A 19,519-nucleotide genomic window follows, 5' to 3' on the forward strand; every position below is an offset into this window, starting at 1 on the left:
ATTTTTATAATCAATTTTCATCCCATGTCGGCATGTCCAAGTACAACTTTTTGTTATATTTTACTACAAATTTTTGGTTTACTACATGAAAAATGATTACAATGTAGAGAATCTAGAGATTAGAAAACTATGAAAGGCTAATCATGTACTCCAATTCTTCTTAGAGTCACAAGTATGGAGAGTGAGTAGGCTTTAGGAACTTGCATAGTGGTGGTCCCTTGGTTTTTCTAGTTTGTGGCTGAGATTACATAATGTTCCAGAGTGGAATCAAAACCCTTTAAAACTATGAAATTTGACAAGCTCATCAAGTTTCATCTTTGTCTTCAAGTTCAAGGATCAACTACATGCAATTATATCTTCTGCAAGAGCCATGTTTCTCCAGTTTTATTTGGACTTTTTGATAAAATCATTTTCACAATAATACCCGACTATGATCGCGCAAGCAAATACAAATGTCTATCATATCAGAGATTCTGAGTTCAAATTGTAAAAACTAACTTGATTCCTTGAATTATTCAGAACAAAACATGATAAATATAATTAGCCAGTAGATTAGTTAAAGAATTAGTAAGATAATAATTGTGATAAGGATGAAAATCCACACAAAAAGTTAAAAGAACCCGTGAACTATTTCTGTGGTCAATAATATTATAGACCCCAAAGTTCTCATTTTCCATTTGCCAACAACTTATTATCACATATAGTATAGTATTACTAAAATTGATAACAAACAAAATCTAGTTTGATAAATAAAAGTGATTGAAGAAAAAAACACACTAAGCTACCCCGTGAACTCTCACATCTTTCACAATTCAATTATTCAACACACTCCAAAAATAAAGTCTTCACAATAAATGTCTCATCCATTGTAAATTACTTTATAGTATTGTATTGGAATTTTGTTTCTTTATTCATTAAGGAAGTTTGTTTAGTTGTGCATTGATGGTCCAAATGAATCTTTCTGTCTTTATTAATATTTTTATATTTTCTCCTTTTTACTTTCCCTTCCATTGATGAGAAAATGCTTTGGTCTCTTCTCTTGTCTTTTTATGAGAAAAATGTGTCATGCTTTTACCAATGTGATATGTGATCCTTAATATGATTAATCTACTATGATCTCTCTTATTCATCTGATCTGATTTAAATCAAGAGTGCAAACAAATGCTTCTAAATTAATTAATGCATTATGTCTGTCTTTTTTTCTTTCTTTTTCTTACAAGGGAGGGCCTAAGCCCAACAAAGAAAACTAAAGAAATACATCACGGGAAAACGAGGTCCAAATATCATTAATACTAACCAACATAACTATGACATCCGGGCAAGAATCATAAACAAGAATACCCGGTTCATGTCCTAAGCTCAACTTAGCCAAAGAATCTGCACACGAGTTAGCTTCTCTATAACTGTGATTAAAACAGACCATTTTGTTGTCGGTAATCAAGTTGCGAATCTTCCATAACACACCTCTTCCATTGCTTACTGATATTTCTTCCCCTTTAGGGTTTTCATAACATTTTTGTTGTCCGACTGAACCTCCACACAAGTAAGACCCTTATCGAACGCTATCCTCAAGCCTTCCAACACTCCTCATAACTCAATAACATCCGCACTGCATTTACTAATTCTTCTAGAACCCCCCGAGCCAATCACCATTATGATCCTGAAGCAAACCCCCGCAACTTGCGTCCTCCTTATTACTAACTGCGCCATTCACATTTACCGCAGTCCATCCTTCTCTAGGAGGATTCCAATGGACTTGAGTAGAAATTCTAAGAAGTTATTCATTTATAAGATAATTTTAGTAGAAAAGTTAAAAAAGTTATTTAAGGGGCAATTTTGAAAGAAAAATAGGTCAGTTCAAACTCTCATATCCCCTTTATATATAGTTATAGATATAAATTCAAATTTAAAAGAAAAACTTAAAAAATTATTTAAGGGGCAATTTTGGTTATTCAACCGTTGCCTATGGTTCTGTTGCCTGAAGTGAAAAATATTATAGTGTGAACATACATTCACACATCAATTATCTCACACGACACTACCATGAGGTTTATCTGCAACACTTCAAACGTTATCTCATTTGAACTTACGGAACTAACGTTATTGCAAAAATAGTCGGGTAATAAAACATGATTCAATTTTGTTTTTTTTCAAAAATTAGCCAACATCAATCGATTGACATATGATGTCAATTGATTGACATCAAAACCTTTTACACACCGCATTCTCAATTTTTTTTTTATGTTTTGGCTGCATGCAACCGATTGATTCCTTGTATTAATCTTGGCATGGTTAAAATTTCCATATTTTTCTAAAATAACATGCATGCAATCGATTGACATATCTTTAGAGGCTCTTTTATCAGAGTCACAGCCAGAAGCTTTAACACAAATGTTCATCAGAACTGTTTTCTAAGAGTGTTCTAGAACTTGACATAATCTTGTAAAACACTTTCGTATCTTTTCAGAGTCAAAGTGTGTTGAATCCAGAATCTGGTGACGTCACACACCAAATCTTCAAAATCACAATCCGTTAACAAAAGCTATACAATTGACAAAATCATTAGGGTACAAAATTGTTCTCTAAGAAACAATGTATTGTTATCATCAAAACTAAAGGTCAGATGCATAACAAAATCTTGTTCTTATAATCTGCCCCTTTTTTATGATGACAAAATCATGTATTTTGATGAACAATTTTTACTTGGTTTAATCACAGAAAAACATCAGAGTGAGATTTGTAAGCTCCCCCTAAATTTTATACTATTAAAACTATTTTTCAGCTTAGAATTTTAGAGTTATATTTGCAAGCTCCCCCTGAACTTAAGACTTGAGATAATCTTAACACATATAAAATATCTCAATTAGCATGAAAGAAATAACTCCCTAGAATGCAAAAGCCTGGTTACAGAAGTATTTCAATTCAGAATTTACTTTGCATTGAGTATCAGAAAGTCTGGTTATTAGCCTTGTATTAGAGCTTGATTTGTCAGAACTTATATATGCCTGGTTATTATCAAAACTTGTATACGTATGGTTCAGAACTTGTATACGTCTTGTTAACTTTGAACTCAACTTAAATCAGCTTGGTTAATGTCTTCTGATAAATGTATTAACTCCTGAAAAGTCTGGTTAACTAGAAGCATGATGAACTTATTCAAAGTTCCCAGAATAGTTAATAAGAGTCAAAAATAAGAAATTAAAGACACATGTTTGGGTGTCAGAATCAGAATTAGGTATATCAACATCAATTACTCTTCTCCCCCTTTGTCATCAATAAAAAAGAAAGAAATTAGACAAAATAATAATCAAACTTAATTCTCATTTCATAAAAAAACAGAGGTACAAAATCAGAAAGGTAAATGCTTAAACTAAGAAAGCAATAAGTTTTAAACATACTAAGGTTTAAGAAGGGGGTGACCGTCTCGATAAGATAGCTTGAAGCATCCCTTCGATCTTGTTATTTGTTCCAGCTTGAGCCTCGAATATCTCATCCTGCTTGTCCAACCTTTCTCTGACCATATCATTATCAACCTTAAGCTCTTCCAAGGTCTTCAAAGTGACTTCTTCAGAAACCAGAGTCTTTGTCACTCTAGATACACTTAAAACCTCAAAGGTCTTCTCATAAGTAATAAGAGTCAGTTGTTCAGATAAAGTTTCTTGAGGAGGAGGAATCACTTTTGGTGTAGGGGGGAAGATGTTATAGGAACCTTCTGAAGCAAAGTATTAGAGATATTTTAATTATAAAACAACTTGAGATGAATGATGAATTGTAGAATGCTATAAAATCATTAATCAATGTGAGATAAGTTTCAGATACAACATAATTTTGCATATGATTATTTCCACAATCAATTTACTAGGTTATATGTTCAAATAGGGGTTAGTGAAACAAACAATCGACATTAGATATAATAAACCCAATTCGACGGAACAAGATGAGAGCTGCATAAAGAATCACAAAAAAAATATAATCTGAATATCAATATCAACAACAAAAAGAACAAGAAAACAACAACAACAATATCAACAATAATACCAAGAACAACAATAATATCAATAACAACAACGTCAATAAACAACCTCTAGGGTTTAGGGTCTCAACAACATCGACAAAAAATATCAATAACAACAACAAAAACAACAAGAAAAATTCTAGAATTTCAGATCTCAACAAAACCAAAATAACACCACCACCAACAACAATAACAACAACAACAATATGACAATAATTGTAGTAGTGATGTTTGACGTACCAGATCTTTGAAAAAGAAGTAAAAGAAAATGTTTTGGATCTCTGAAAAAGAAATAAGAACATTAAACACATAACATTTTTGTATTGAACATGATATGTGTTTATGACTCTCATTGTTTAAGGCTTTTCGTTAGGGTTCTGTTTGTATTGTTTAGACAAATAATGACACATGGTACCAAGAACAATCACATGATGAAAAATCAGATCCCGGATTTCAAACTATATATGTTATGCAACCCGGTTGTCAACTTGTGGACTAACCAACCTACTCTTTCCAGCGCTCGCAGATGTGAATCATAAAAAAGTTTGGCTTTCAGTTTAACATGGTAGGCTTCTAATGCTCCAAAAGCTTCCTGGCTTGCTAGTGGAAAAATTCTCACAGTCGAAAGCCACATTTCTACAAAAACGTGGAAAGACAGGGTGAGGACACAACAAGTTAACATCAATGTTATCAAATAACGCTATTTAGTAAACTTTTATTTTCTGTAATCCATGATTCACAACACTAGCCAACAATAACACTAGCTAACCAACTTCACCCAAAATTAATAACTAATGTCACATATCCACTCCCTATTACCCTGTCAATTTCCATTAGTTGAAACATAGGAGCAAGGAGAAGCTTCTTTAGCAACACCATTTCATGGTCAATTAATTGTCAACTAAAAATATACAAAATAATATAAGCCTTAAAACAAAAGTTGTTATTGTCAACTTTAATCACTTAAGCTAAACCGGATGAAAATCACTAGAGAATGTTATTCATATGCCAAATAACTACTTCAGTACTCTGAGATCACAACAGCCATAACTTCATAGCAGAATAAAATTTACCTGCATTATATTATACCTACAAAAAAATAAAAAATTTATGCCTATCTGATACTTCTCCAATATCCACAACATCCAAACTAGTTCTGATGGATACCTGGACCAACAAGCCACTCTGATATTAAATAGAATCAGAATAGCAATAGTAAAAGTACAGATACACGCACACATAGATACTGCATAGTTCTGAAAAAACACTTCTCACAACCATTCCATCAAACACATGGCGTACATCCTATTCTCATAACTTTCTCATACATACCCACCAATTCATTCACCACAATGATATCTCATTTCAATATTAGACAATTTCAATATTTCCATAAGGAAATGTTCATCTGTAGGATTCTTCCATAAGAGATTCAAACAGAGCACAACTAATAGGAAGCGAAAGAAGTCCAAAAAGTTCCAACTTGAAAGAAGGTTGTTTTATAGAAAGAATCGTCATCCAACCAAAAATAATACATAAATAACTAACAACCGTTACTCGACGAAATATTTAACCTTTGAATCTTTGAATCGAATACCTCCGCGAAAACCACCGTCCCGACAACCCATAGCCTCTCTCCGAACAATCCCTCTCAGATCTCCAAAAACTCCTAAAAACCTTCCCAACTCTTTCGAAAACAACAAAGCTTCTAACAACTCTCAGTAGCGCCCCAAACAGAGTTTATCTTGGAGGTTATTAGTGTTATATAGAGGTGAATTTCATGGAGGAAGAAAAAGAAGAGAAAAAGGCGTTGGGAATGTTGTGAGTGTGAGAGGAAATTCGTCACTCAGAAAATATAAATGATTTTTTTTTTAAAGAAATGAAAAAAAAATTCAACGTGAATTAAAATAAATAAATAAATTAAATGACACATAGATAAACCACGACAGCAAATAGTGCACAAAAGGGTCATAGAGAATGAATCTTTACATTTCAAGGGGGAATAAAAAAATTATTTTACAGGAGTATAAACCAAATATCGCTTATATTGGAGATGTTGTATATTTAACCCAAAATAAAATATTCAAAAAGACACGATTTTTAATGATATAAAAATATAAACTAAGACTAATGAGATTTGAAACATGTACACTGAATATGTTTACTCATCAATTTTCAAAATAACCAATGATATATATTATATATATTTTTATTTAAAAAATAAGATGTGCTTAAGAATTATACTTTCATTTTTTAATACATTAGATATAATCATCGTCATGAAATGTATTTTTATAGTAGTGTTTACAACTCTACATCATTCAATGTAGCAACCCGCGTAATAAAAAAAAAAAGTATTATAAAAAGGATAAAATTGAAAAAATCAAGAATAAAAGAGGGAGAAAAAACACAGAATGTGGATATCTCTCACAGTGTATTCTTATTAATAAAGTAGAAAAAGAGGGAATTAGAATAAAGAAGAAGAGAGAGGAAGAAAGAAAGAAGAGGTGGATATGAAAAAAATGAGGAAACCTAATGAGAGGGAGAAAAGAAAGAAGAAAATAGATGAATAATGAAAAATAAGAGGGAGAGAGAAATAGCGAGAAAGAGATAGAAATAATGGAAATAGATGAGGGAGAAGAAGAAGAAAAAGAAGAAAAGAGGGGAGATAGATTATTTTAGAGTTTTTTTTTTTCAAAATTAATGTTATTTTAACTTTTTAATGTAAAAATAATTATTATTTTTTTAATTATTTTATTTAATTATTATGATATACATACATTCAACATATTAATAAGATTAATTTAATAAAATTGTAATGTCTTATAATATTATTATTGAATTTTTTAATCCATGTGTAAAAATTATAAACAACATTCCTTTTTCTTAAAAACAAAACTGATATCCAAAAAGTTTTTTTTTTTAATTTTAATAGTGTTTTCTTTGAGATTAATTACTATGTATTGTCGGTGTAAAAAGTTTTACACTGTCGATTCATCACCATCACCCTTTTGTATTACTTTATAGATTTTTAAAATAAAAGTTAAATTTGTTTCAATATTCAACGATCATGATTAACTGATGATTAACTGACAGTGTAAAATTCTTTTACTGTATACTTCAATTAAATTCGTTTTCTTTTCATTTTCCTAAAAGTAAACTTGTTAAATTGGTTCATAATACTAAATAAGTGAAAAAAATCTCATATATATATATATATATAATCAATTAAAGATTTATATCAATTTAATTTGTAATAATATTTAAGAATTAATATAATAAAATTTGACATAATAAAGTTTTTAATAAATATTTATACTCATAAATCTATTCAAAAGCTTTCTAAAAAAATTAATTTGACATTTACTCTTTCCATTCATTCGCATTTTGGATAATCCACATAATTTCTGCGCGCCTTAAAAAAAGAAAGAACATTTTAGCACTGCGTTGAAGTTGTGGTTGACTGAACCCACTCATCTCTTCTCCTCCGCCATGCACCTCCACAATCTTCCCCGCTCTCCTCCTTCTTCTTCCGGTACTCTCTCTCTCTCTCCGACGAGGGTTTTTACTTTTTCTAACGCCGATTTCGCATTCCGCATACTACATCAGAATTAAAATCATGCTATTATGCTAGCCGGATTTAGCATTAGAAAAATCTGAAATTATTCTTCCGGTGTGATTTATCAGGGAACGCATTCTTTCTCGTTGGTCATCATGTAAGCAGGTGGAAGCGCAACTATAATGGATGTGAATTGGAAACAAGACGCTTCCGCAATAATCATAGAGACAGAGGTGTGAAGAAATGTTTAGGAGCGTCTATATGCTGTTCTAGCCATGTTCCGAATGGTTCTTCTCTACCTTCTATTGAGCAATTGAGTAATGCTCGAGTTATATATTCCGTTGCTCCATCCATGGGCCACAACCAGGTTATATGCAATTTTTAAACCTCTATTTGTGTTTCAATTGTTAATTCTTTTGAATTCGAAATCACTAAGTTGGTTTCCCCAAATTCTTTTAGATTACTTGAATGTTTATGTTTATAATACTCATATTTGCTACTGTTGTGTTAGTAACTGTGCACTGTTATGAAGAAATTTAAAAGGAAATAAAATTTGAAGGGCTGATGCTGATTTGATAACTTAATCTGGCCAAGATAATACACTTAAAAGTATCATGAATACAAAGCTACATAGAAGCCAGGACTCAGGAGCATCTTTAACCATTTTATCAATTGTTATTGCCGAATATATAACTTATAAGGCGGCATTATCCATTGCAAATAATTTGTGCAAAATCCCTATTTTCAATACTTAATTTCATCCACATTTTGTACCCTTTACTTTTATGAATCACAGCTCTCTAAATATAATGGCAGTTGATTATTTATGCTGTGAAAGTAGCTTATTGTTTTTGCTTCTTTTGGATAGAAATACTATTTTTTTGAGAGTATAGATGTTGTCACTTGTTTCTATGTCTTAAATCATATTATTGTGATTGGTAACATTAATATAGCTATTCTACTTATGGCAGGAGTCTCATCCAGAGTCACATTTTAGAGTTCCTGCAATAGCGAAAGCTCTGGAAGAAATGAAACTCACTCCCAAGGTTCTAAAACTCAACGGATACTGCTCTGTAGAATCTCTACCTTTATATGTTTACGGCATTATTAGTTATGTTTTAAAATTATATATAGGCATTGGCATTTGGCAACTTATTTATGTCAAAATTCACTAAAAAATGAGAACTGTTGCATTCAAATCTTGGTTTCAAATTTGAATACACTTAAAGAAAGAAATCACTAAATAGATTACATATTTTCCCAATTCAAACATAATCTATTTTATTATCCATTATATATCACAATAGATATATATATATTTTTTAATTTGAAATATTTCCTATTTGTTTGAAAGATAGATCAACCTTAATGGGCAATTTGTGGCTATACGTTTATGCACATGATTCAGTAAGAAAAAATCTGCCAGTTTTAGAAAAAGACCAACTTAACTGGATAATATGTGTAGCTAGCTGTATTATGATTAACCATACTCTAGGGACACTAAATAGTAATTAGTATATATTTTCACTTCCACAATTTTTTTTAATGATTCAGTTCCGTGGCTCCGAGGTCATTGAACTTCAACATTTTGAGCCTGCTTCGACCGATGACATTACAAGTGTGCATGCAAGAGCCTATGTTTATGGGCTTGAAAAGGTAACATTTTTTGTTAAGCAAATTTCTCTGCTTCATCCATTTCATATGCGAGAGGCTGTGTTTTGTAAATTATGGTATTTTTTAATTATATATTATTCTTTATAAATTGTGTTTAGAAAATTTGTTATTTTAGGCAAAATTACTTTGGGGTCCCTTAATCTCGTGCTTTCTTTTATGCCCCGCATTTCTTTCCAATTCTCGCTGTTGTACTTCCAGCAATACACAATACTTCAGAAGAATTAGTTAGTTAAAGGAAAGAAATAATGGTAACAGAGAAAGAAAGAGCCACACAAAACAAAAGTGCGGCAGCTTGGAAAAGTTGGCGAGAAGTGAAGAGGCCGTCTACGGCATCTTTCTCTCTGGTTTTTGATATTGGTTACCAACACCATTAACCATTTTCCCCTTTGTGTATTGGTAATCTGGTACCGGTACACACCTTATAGTTAAAGGAAACAGAATAGAAAATGGAAGCTAGAATGTTTGATGCTTTATTCAAAAGATTAAGCTGGCTTTTATAAAGCCTTACAATTTGAATGCAACTGCAATAGAGAAAAATAAGGAAAATAAATTATAACAAACTGGAATATATCAACTCCTAGAAACTAGCTTATTTAGACCTATTCTTTAGCTAACCGTAAACCCAACAAATTCCTCCCCTTAAACTGACACATGCTTAACTAGCATCAGTTTACTCCTCAGGTCGTCGAACACCAAGCAAACCTCTAAGTTTCACAAACTGATCCAACTTAATAGGTTTAGTCATTATGTCTGCCACTTGATCATCAGTTCCACAAAATGCTAACTTCACAGTTCCTTCACTTGATAAATTGCGTAGATAATGATATCTAACATCAATGTGTTATCTAACATCAATGTGTTTTGTCCTTCGATGCATAACGGGATTCTTGGATAGTTTAATTGCTGAACTGTAATCACACATTATGTGAATGCAATTACAGTCTTTGACGCTTAACTCTTTCAAAATTCCTTTCAGCCAGACGCAATGACATGCACAGGTAGTGGCAGCTACATACTCAGCCTCTGTAGATGAGAGAGTCACAATCCCTTGTTTTCTTGAACTCCAACAAATTGCTGCACCACTTAGTAGAAAGACGTAGCCCGAAGTACTTTTTCTATCGTCCACATCTCGTGCATAGTCGCTGTCTGTGTATCCCAACAGATTCGCATCCGTGCTTCTCTTGTAAAAAATTCCCAGCTCCAGTGTTCCTTTCAAGTACCTTAGTACCCTTTTAGCAATCATCATGTGTTCTTCTTTAGGTTCAGCCATATAACGAGAGATTAAGCATACCACAAACATCAAATCCGGACGCGTTACCGTTAGATACATTAAGCACCCTACCAGTTGTTTGTACAGCATTGCATCAACATCTTTGCTGCTGCCTTCCCTTGACAAAACAGTACCAGGAACTATTGGATTCTTGACAGCATTACAACTCCACATATGGAACCTTTGCAAGACTTCCTTAGCATACTTCTTTTGGCACAAATGAATCCCGTCCTTACGCTGATTGATTTCAACTCCAAGAAAAAACTTCATTTTTCCCAAGTCGGTCATCTCGAACTCCTTCTGCATTGACAATTGACAACTTGAACTCTATGCACATATGCTCATCATTTCCTGTATATATTAAATCGTCAACGTAAAGACTTACCACCGATAGTTTGTTTCTATTTTTCTTCAAGAACAAGGTGTGATCATAGTTGCTTTTTTGAAACCCTTCCTTCTTAAAGTGACTCTCAATTCTGCTAAACCAAGCTCTCGGGGCTTGCTTTAAGCCATAGAGAGCCTTCTTCAGCCGATACACCTTATCTTCCTCACCCCTTTTGATGAACCCTTCCGGTTGATCGATGTATACCTCCTCCTTTAATTCTCCGTACAGAAAAGCACTTTTAACGTCAAGCTGGTAAACGCACCAACCATGCTGAGCTGCTACTGCCAAGAGAATTCTGATGGTATCCCAACGAGCCACTGGCACATACACTTCATTATAGTCTACTCCCGCTGTTTGCGAATACCCTTTGGCGACGAGTCTAGCTTTGCATTTATCCACCTTGCCTTCTTCATTTAATTTTGTTTTGTATACCCACTTAACCCCAATTTTCTTTGCTTGATGTGGCAGTGACACAAGCTCCCAAGTCTGATTTCTCTCAATAGCTTGAATTTCCAGCTTCATGGCCTCCTGCCATTTTTCTTCCTTCACAGCTTCATCAAAGCTTACTGGATCATCATGAGAGATATAAAAGGCTAAGTTTTGTTCTAGTTCCTCTTCTTCAGACAAGCCTTCGCCGCTTTCATAGTTATTCATCCAACTAGGCTTTCTTCTCTCCCTTCTTGTTTGTTCTTCTGGTGATGACTGTCCAGCTTCTGGGAGCTCCTTTGTCCTGTCGTATTCACTTTCTTCAACATCACTATCAGTATATTCCGCTTCAAATTCTTCTGTTACAGCTTCGTCATCTCCCCATGCAAGAGCATTTTGCTTTAACTCTGTTCCGCTCAAGTTCCAATCCCATTTACCACCTTCTTCGAATATGACATCCCTGCTAATAATTTTTTTTTTGTTATCGGATCATACAACCGATAAGCTTTAGATTCGTCACTGACTCCAAGCAAGATGCACTTGTGACTTCGATCGTCAAGTTTAACTCTTTTCTGTTCAGGGACATGTACATGTGCAATGGAGCCGAATACTCTGAAGTAGTCAACCTTCGGCTTTTTTCCTGTCCACCTTTCTTCAGGTACCATGTCTTTTACCGCCTTTGTAAGACTTCGATTCAAGACGTGGGCTGTCCATCTCGCTGCATCTGGCCATAGTGATCTCGGCATCTCCTTCTCAGTCAACAAACAGCGCACCATGTTCATGATGGTTCGATTCCTTCTTTCTGCCACTCCGTTTTGCTGTGGAGTGTATGCTGCTGTCAACTGCCGCCTTATGCCATAATCCTTGCAGAACTGGTTGAATTTATTTGATGTAAATTCTCCTCCCCTGTCAGTTCTTAGTCAGCAAATGGATGTTTTTGCTTCCTTTTCAACAAAACTTTTGAAGGTTTTAAATGCCTCAAAGGATTCTGCTTTATCGGAGAGAAAATAGATCCATGTTTTTCGAGAGAAATCGTCTACAAACACTAACAATTACCTCTTACCACTGTGAGAGGTTGGAGTGATTGGTCCACATAGATCTCCATGAATTAAATCCAATTTCTCCGATGCCCTCCAACCACTTTTCTTTGGAAATTTCCCCCGCTGCTGTTTTCCCACATTGCATACCTTGCAAACTTTGGCTGCTTCTTTCAACTTTGGTAACCCTTTTACCATTTGTTTTTGCTGCATTATTTGGATGGACTTGTTATTTAAATGTCCATATCTCTTGTGCCAGAGATTCTCCAAGTCTTTTCCTCCATCTTCAAACAACTACCAGGCAGTGGTTTCATCTTTGCATAGACCATGAACATATGATTCATAGTCATTGGAGTGTCTACTATCAAACCTCTTTGATGATGATAGATTCTGCAAGTACCCTCTTTAATTATAATCACTAAACGCTTTTCCTGTAGCTGTCCTATGCTCAACAAGTTGTTGCTGAGGTTTGGGACATAATAGACGTCAGATACCGTTTGTGTGATTCCTTGTACTTCAAACCTGATGCTGCCTTTTCCTTGAACCGCCATCCTTGTGCTGTTACCCAATCTGACAGAATGCTTGAAGCTTTCGTCAAACTCAACAAACCAAGTTTTGTCTCCTGTCATATGGTTTGAACACCCGGAGTCGAGAAACCAAATACCTTTTCCTTCAGCTTTACTGACTTCTGTGTGCGCCATTAGGAGGAGTTCTTCTTCCTCGTCGAACTTGGTATAGTTGACTCCTTTTTCTAGACTTGAACATTCAAATTGATAATGCCCTTGCTTTCCACATCGAAAGCAATTGATGGCTGACCTGTTGACGAAAGATCTACCTCTTCCCCGACCTCTGAAGTTGCCGCCTCGGAAGTTGCCGCCTCTGAAGTTGTTGTTTCCTCTCTGATATATGCCTCTACCTCTTCCTTGTACATTTCTTTGCTCGTTCTCCACCTGTAGAACTTGCTCTTCACTTCTTTTCTCAATCACCTTTTGTTCATGTACAAGCAAAGATGCTTGCAATTCATCTGCTGTGAGATCATCAATGTCCTTGGACTCTTCGATGGAACATACCACAAAGTTGAAGTTGTCTGTGAGACTCCGAAGTATTTTTTTCGACAATTTTGACATCGTTCATGTCTTCTCCACAGTTCCTCATGTCGTTGGCAGTAGACATGACTCTTGCGAAGTACTCAGACACACCTTCTCCCAATTTCATTTCAAGGGTTTCGAATGTTCTCCGAAGCCGTTGCAGTTGTGCGCGCTTCACTCTAGCACTTCCCTGATACTTGACTTTCATTGAATCCCACAACTGTTTGGCTGTTTCCTTCTGGGTGATGGTTTTCAAGATGCTCTTGTCTATGGACTGGAAAAGATAGTTCTTTGCTTTGAGATCTTTCAGTTTTGCTTCGTCGAGTGCCTGCTTCGTCGAGTGCCTTCGCGCTTATGGCTTCGGTCTTCTTCAACTCTTCGAGCCCAGGTTCGATGACGCTCCAGTACTCCTTAGAACGGAGGAGATTTTCCATAAGTAACCTCCAGTGATCGTAGTCACCGTCGAACTTCGGAACGCATGGTGTTGAGAGAGTTTCTGCTGCCATAATTCCTTTCTTCTGTGTTTTTCCTCTCAAACACTATTGCAGACTTTCGTTACTTCCTCTCAGTGTTTTTCCTCCCAAACACTCAATTTGTAAATTACTCTTATCAGGCCCTTTCGAGCTCTGATACCAGATAAAGGAAACAGAATAGAAAATGGAAGCTAGAATGTTTGATGCTTTATTCAAAAGACTACGCTGGCTTTTATAAAGCCTTACAATTTGAATGCAACTGCAATAGAGAAAAATAAGGAAAATAAATTATAACAAACTGGAATATATCAACTCCTAGAAACTAGCTTATTTAGACCTATTCTTTAGCTAACCGTAAACCCAACAATAGTGTACTGTAACATCCACCTATCCAATGGGGATGGGATGATTACTCTTTGCAGAAATAAGGATGGACCCAAGGAGTTAAGTGAGTCTGACCTTATTAGTTTGTCTTTGCTACCTTTAGGAGAAATAAGGATGAGCCCCCAATTATATAGTGGGTTAGGCCTTATATTTAGTTTTGGTTAGGGTATATAATTACAGAAAAAATATAATGAGTGGGGGAATTTCAGTTATCATGTTAAAGAAGAGGCAGGACTCTTAAATACCTGGTGATTCCTTGTTTTTTCCTCTGCTTTAGCAGTAAATTTTCCTATATTCTTTCTACAAATTCTAGGATCTGAACCATTGGCTATCAACTCTGTTTTTCCTTTAACATGTGCTTCTGAATCAGTTTCTAACAATTCTTTTACTTAATGCATGCTTTAATTATGATTTAGTGCACAGTGATGATAAAACATCAAAGCTCAGTGTAGTTATGCTTAAACACTACTAATGTCTACTAAGTTCTGGAAAGTTTATTCATATATCCTTGTTTAGTTCAAAAGTTCACATCACTAGCCGTTCCGTTGATACTTAATCATTTCATAATTTGTATATTAATCTGATTTTAGCATTAAACTGAATTCTTGTTTTGAAGTTGGACACTTTTTCTCTCCTGAATCTTCACAGGTTATGGATCAAGCTTTGGAGAAGGGCCTTATTCTCATTGAAGGTTCTGGACCAACATATGCTACTTCAACTGTTAGTACTACAAGCTTTTTCTTGCTTTCCCAAGCTCAGTGTCAGCAAAAAGTTATTCTATTCTAGTAACTTTCTATTAGTTCGTTGAAGATACAATTATTAAGTGGAGTAATCATAATGGTTCCCATGTTTTTGCATGCTTATTGTGGTATTCATGGTGCAGACCTTCCAGGAGTCAATAATAGCAGCTGGTGCTGGATTAGCCTTAGTTGACTCAGTGGTGATCTCTCAACCTGGCATGTCCATCTCTTCATGATAATCTATGTGTTTGTTTTAGGTTGGGGTAAGTAAGTGGAGATAGATATGTACAACATATCTGCTTCTAGTAACTCTGTGCATATTAGAAACAATTTTGTTCTCGGTTGGAAATTTGGGTCTTTGGTTTCGCAGAACCAAATTTTGACTGAAAATGCTTGGTGGCAGTGGGGAGTCGGCAATATAACAAATTTTTGAAAAACAATTGTGTTCCTATTTGGCTTTTTAAGTGTGAATGCATTCTAAGTTGTTGGAGATTTAAAAATAATTATTGAGCTACTTTTTAGCTTAAGTTTTGGAAACATGGTATCAATGCCTCTATAACCAAGTGTTCAAGAGATTGCTCCTTGCTTCCCTAATCTTTGTAATTAAATTGTATTTTAGCACTAGGTGAAGGTCATGTATATTGGCCAGACTTCAGTCCCAAACAGCTTTTTCTGTGACACAAATGTCTTAAGAGATATAAAAAATATTCCAGGGCCTCCACCTAATAGCTTAAGCTTTTAGGATAATCTGTCTTTGACATTAATGTTTCGAGAATTGTACAAAACTAAAGATTGTACTTATTACTTTGATATAAATTTCTCTTATTCAATTTCAATTTCACGTTTAGGTTGCGGCTTCAAAGATAACGAAAGATTCACCTACTGGTTTTGCTTTGATAAGACCACCAGGACATCACGCTGTTCCAGAAGGACCTATGGGATTTTGCATTTTTGGAAATGTGGCCATTGCAGCCCGCCATGCTCAGCGTGTTCATGGACTTAAACGTGTGTTTATAATTGACTTTGATGTTCATCATGGGAATGGAACAAATGATGCTTTCTATGATGATCCAGACGTATTTTTCCTTTCCTTCCATCAAGTAAGCTACAAGTTTTGTTCATAGGTCTGATTATATTTTCATGTGTTTCTTCTTTTGTGTTCTTAAAAACCATTCACAAAAGGGAAATAACAGAAAAAAGGTAATTCAATATCCTGGATTCTTTGAGAGGTCTGTCTGTACTTCACAAAGCTCTCTGCTCAAAGCATTTCTCTCCTCATTCTACCCTTCTTCCCCTTTATATTTTCACTCTTCTCTGTAGAACTCACTTCTTTCCCACTTCCTTTTGCAAGCTCAGCATTTAGTAAAAGCTCATTTTCTTCAATTTTCAATATATAGATAATTTTCTTCATTTTCCCTTATTATATCCATGCAATTGTAACATCTCCCTCATATTTGATTTAACTTTAAGCATATATCATATTGAAATATACTCAGTGTACTTAGAAAATAGTAACCCTCCCTACAGGAAAACAGGAAAACATTCACACAGTCAGACAAAATAAACTAGCATTCATAAATGACATTACTTAGAGAAGACTTAATCAAGTATCTTAGTGTCACTATTCCTTGCACCAATTTCTTGCCTATTAGTATAGAATAAAAATCAGACACATTACCCCCTCCACACTATTTGCACTAGCACATACCCCTACCAGGCTTACGACATTTGAAAGTTCTGTTTTTCCAATATGGTCCGGGTAGGAGATTATGTGAATAAATACATCAGTTATTAGTGTGCTACATATAAAATGATAATGTAAGCAGGCACATAACATTTGGAAGTTCTGTTTTTTCATAATAGTCCCGTGTGGAAAAGGGGTTGGGTAATTGGGCAGGGGAGTAGATTATGTAAAGGAATACATGAGTTATTTGTGTGCAAAATACATTTGAGCCTTGATATATTTAATAACTTCAATTTAATTACTCAGGACGGAAGCTATCCAGGTACAGGCAAATTTGATGAGGTGGGATCTGGGGATGGCGAAGGAACCACACTTAACCTGCCTCTTCCTGGAGGTTCAGGTGATACTGCTATTAGAACCGTGTTCGATGAAGTTATTGTACCTTGTGCTCAAAGATTTAAGCCAGACATCATTCTTGTGTCTGCAGGGTGAGTTTTTCTTATCATTATCATCAAAGCAAAGAGGGAACAAACAATTTCCCAAGCACAGTTACAAACTTAATTCTACATTAAATTTTGTTAATTTTTCATTCTTGCACTATTTCACATAAATTCTTGCTAATAATGCTTTTACATTTGGAATTTCTTGCAATTTCGTTTGTCAGATATGATGGCCACGTGTTAGATCCACTAGCTAGTCTTCAACTTACAACAGGAACGTATTACATGCTTGCGTCCAGTATCAAACAACTCGCAAAAGACTTATGTGGTGGTCGATGTGTTTTTTTCTTGGAAGGAGGATATAATCTCAAGTCTCTTTCATATTCAGTGGCCGACACATTTCGTGCTCTTCTTGGGGACAAAAGCTTAGCAGCTGAATTTGATAACCCAAATATTTTGTATGAAGAGCCAACAGAAAGGGTTAAGCAGGCAATTCAGAGGATAAAACACCTCCATTCCCTGTGATGTTGAAATTCAAAACCTGCCATTATCAAAATTTTCATTTTATGTGGGTTCCATCCCAAGTTGATGTCTATATATTTTGTGTGTGCATTGTCCCACTTGTCACATAGTGACATAGATGAAGCAAATCCATCATTCAAGATTGATGTGGTCATTGAATAAGACCTTCACTCTTGCCATAACACTTTTCAATATAAATTTATTTTGTTTATAGATTATGACAAATTCTTTATCTGTAAACTAATTTTCTTATATTTCATTGCTACTAAGTCAAAGTATATTCTCATTCCAAAAACACTTCAGAATTTTAAACTTGAAATGTATCATTTTTTTGTCTTAAAGCCTCATACATCCAAAAATTATTTAGACGTTTATTTAAAGTATTTAAAAATTACTCCTTGATACGTTTTATGATAAATATTGTTTACACTTGGTTTCCTTTATTCCTTGATCATTTTAATTTACACATTTTTAATTTTTGTATCTGATTAAGACCCCACCATTTTGCATCAAAAGCCAACAATAAATTGGTGAGCAAGCATTGAAGATAAAACACATTCTATGTGAATTGTGATGTTGAAAATAAAAATCCGTCATACCAACTTTGTCTACCATTAAAATTTTCATTTTATGTGGGTCATTGCAAAGTATATGAATTATTGTTGTTAGCGTCATAAATGATTCAAATCGATTTCGTTTAATCTCTATCTGAATTTGACTTATTTTAAGTTTACTTTTTAATTTAAATTTTACTAATTTTAAGTTTGCGAATTGTGGTTTAGTGGTTAGATTCAATTTCTTTGTTTAATTAAATCACATATAAATTAAAAGTCAAGTTATTTTTAGATATTTGACTTTTAAATTGTTATTTTTTAAAAGATAAAGATTAAATTGAAGTTATTCCAAATATCAAGTGTTTAAAGACAGAAATACATTTTAAAGTGTAATGAATATAAAATAATTTTATATTGATAGTGTATATTCTTTTTTTCTTTACATTTTATACTGTACCTGCAGGAATATCTTATTAACTTTGCATGAAAGCCAAACAATAAAGGGTGAACCAGCAATGCAGATAAGACACGTTATTCGTTGTGAAATGTCGAAAATCAAAACCTGTCATGACAAGCAACTTTGTCTACCATTAAAACTTCATCCAGAGCAGCATTGCACAAGAGATCTTGTGGTCCTTGAAAAAGATTTTTGAATACGCATGTTTTATGTTTTTTTTCTTCACATTGAAAAGGTGCTCCCCATCTAGCAGAACAGTCACTGTTGGTTTTATTATGTGTTCCAAAATTTGAATGATGAAGCTAAAACACCTGTCTATGTTGTATTAACAAAAACAAAACACTTGTCTATGTGCCAATAAGAAATAATATTAATAAAGTGTAATCCACTAACAACTGCATGAGCATGACGCTAAAATAGTAAATTTTTCTTAGAAATATGCATGAAATGGTTAATTTTTATAGAGAATATATTTTTTATAAAAATATGCAGGAGCATGACGCTAAAATGAGCATTTTTATAAAAGGTTTTGCTAACGAGTGAACGAGTAATAAATATATGTAATTCTCACTCTCGTATTTTCAAAATACATTGCTTAAATTTTAGGATCTAGGGAGTGTTTTCAATATTTTGTTATTTCACATATGTGTGCCATTTTCTTTACATTTTAGAAGTGTGCACTGTATTGTTCTCATATGTGCTAGTTTTATATGTTTTTTTGTTGTTGTTATCAATATTTAAGAAATGGACAAACCTGATCTTGTTAGAGAAACAACATCACACATAACGGTGGTAAAATGGGTCAGCCCCG

At 34.2% G+C, this 19,519-nt stretch overlaps 2 protein-coding genes across 2 annotated transcripts; one reads left to right on the forward strand and one right to left on the reverse strand.

Annotated features, from left to right (window-relative positions):
* Positions 1–3,404: 3,404 nt before the first annotated feature.
* On the reverse strand, positions 3,405–4,649 carry LOC127102153 (uncharacterized). The gene is made up of 2 exons (XM_051039558.1): positions 4,520–4,649; positions 3,405–3,712 (listed from the first exon to the last, which is right to left on the reverse strand). The coding sequence occupies exons 1-2, from the start codon at positions 4,647–4,649 to the stop codon at positions 3,405–3,407; spliced, it is 438 nt and encodes a 145-aa protein (XP_050895515.1).
* Positions 4,650–7,382: 2,733 nt separating this feature from the next.
* Positions 7,383–17,972, forward strand: LOC127105282 (histone deacetylase 14, chloroplastic). The gene is made up of 9 exons (XM_051042448.1): positions 7,383–7,550; positions 7,703–7,941; positions 8,546–8,620; positions 9,129–9,230; positions 14,960–15,031; positions 15,195–15,251; positions 15,900–16,151; positions 17,042–17,223; positions 17,400–17,972. The coding sequence occupies exons 1-9, from the start codon at positions 7,508–7,510 to the stop codon at positions 17,698–17,700; spliced, it is 1,323 nt and encodes a 440-aa protein (XP_050898405.1). The 5' UTR covers positions 7,383–7,507; the 3' UTR covers positions 17,701–17,972.
* The last annotated feature ends 1,547 nt before the right edge of the window (positions 17,973–19,519 follow it).

The sequence above is a fragment of the Lathyrus oleraceus genome, chromosome 7, assembly GCF_024323335.1.
Source record: "Lathyrus oleraceus cultivar Zhongwan6 chromosome 7, CAAS_Psat_ZW6_1.0, whole genome shotgun sequence".
NCBI lineage: Eukaryota > Viridiplantae > Streptophyta > Magnoliopsida > Fabales > Fabaceae > Lathyrus > Lathyrus oleraceus.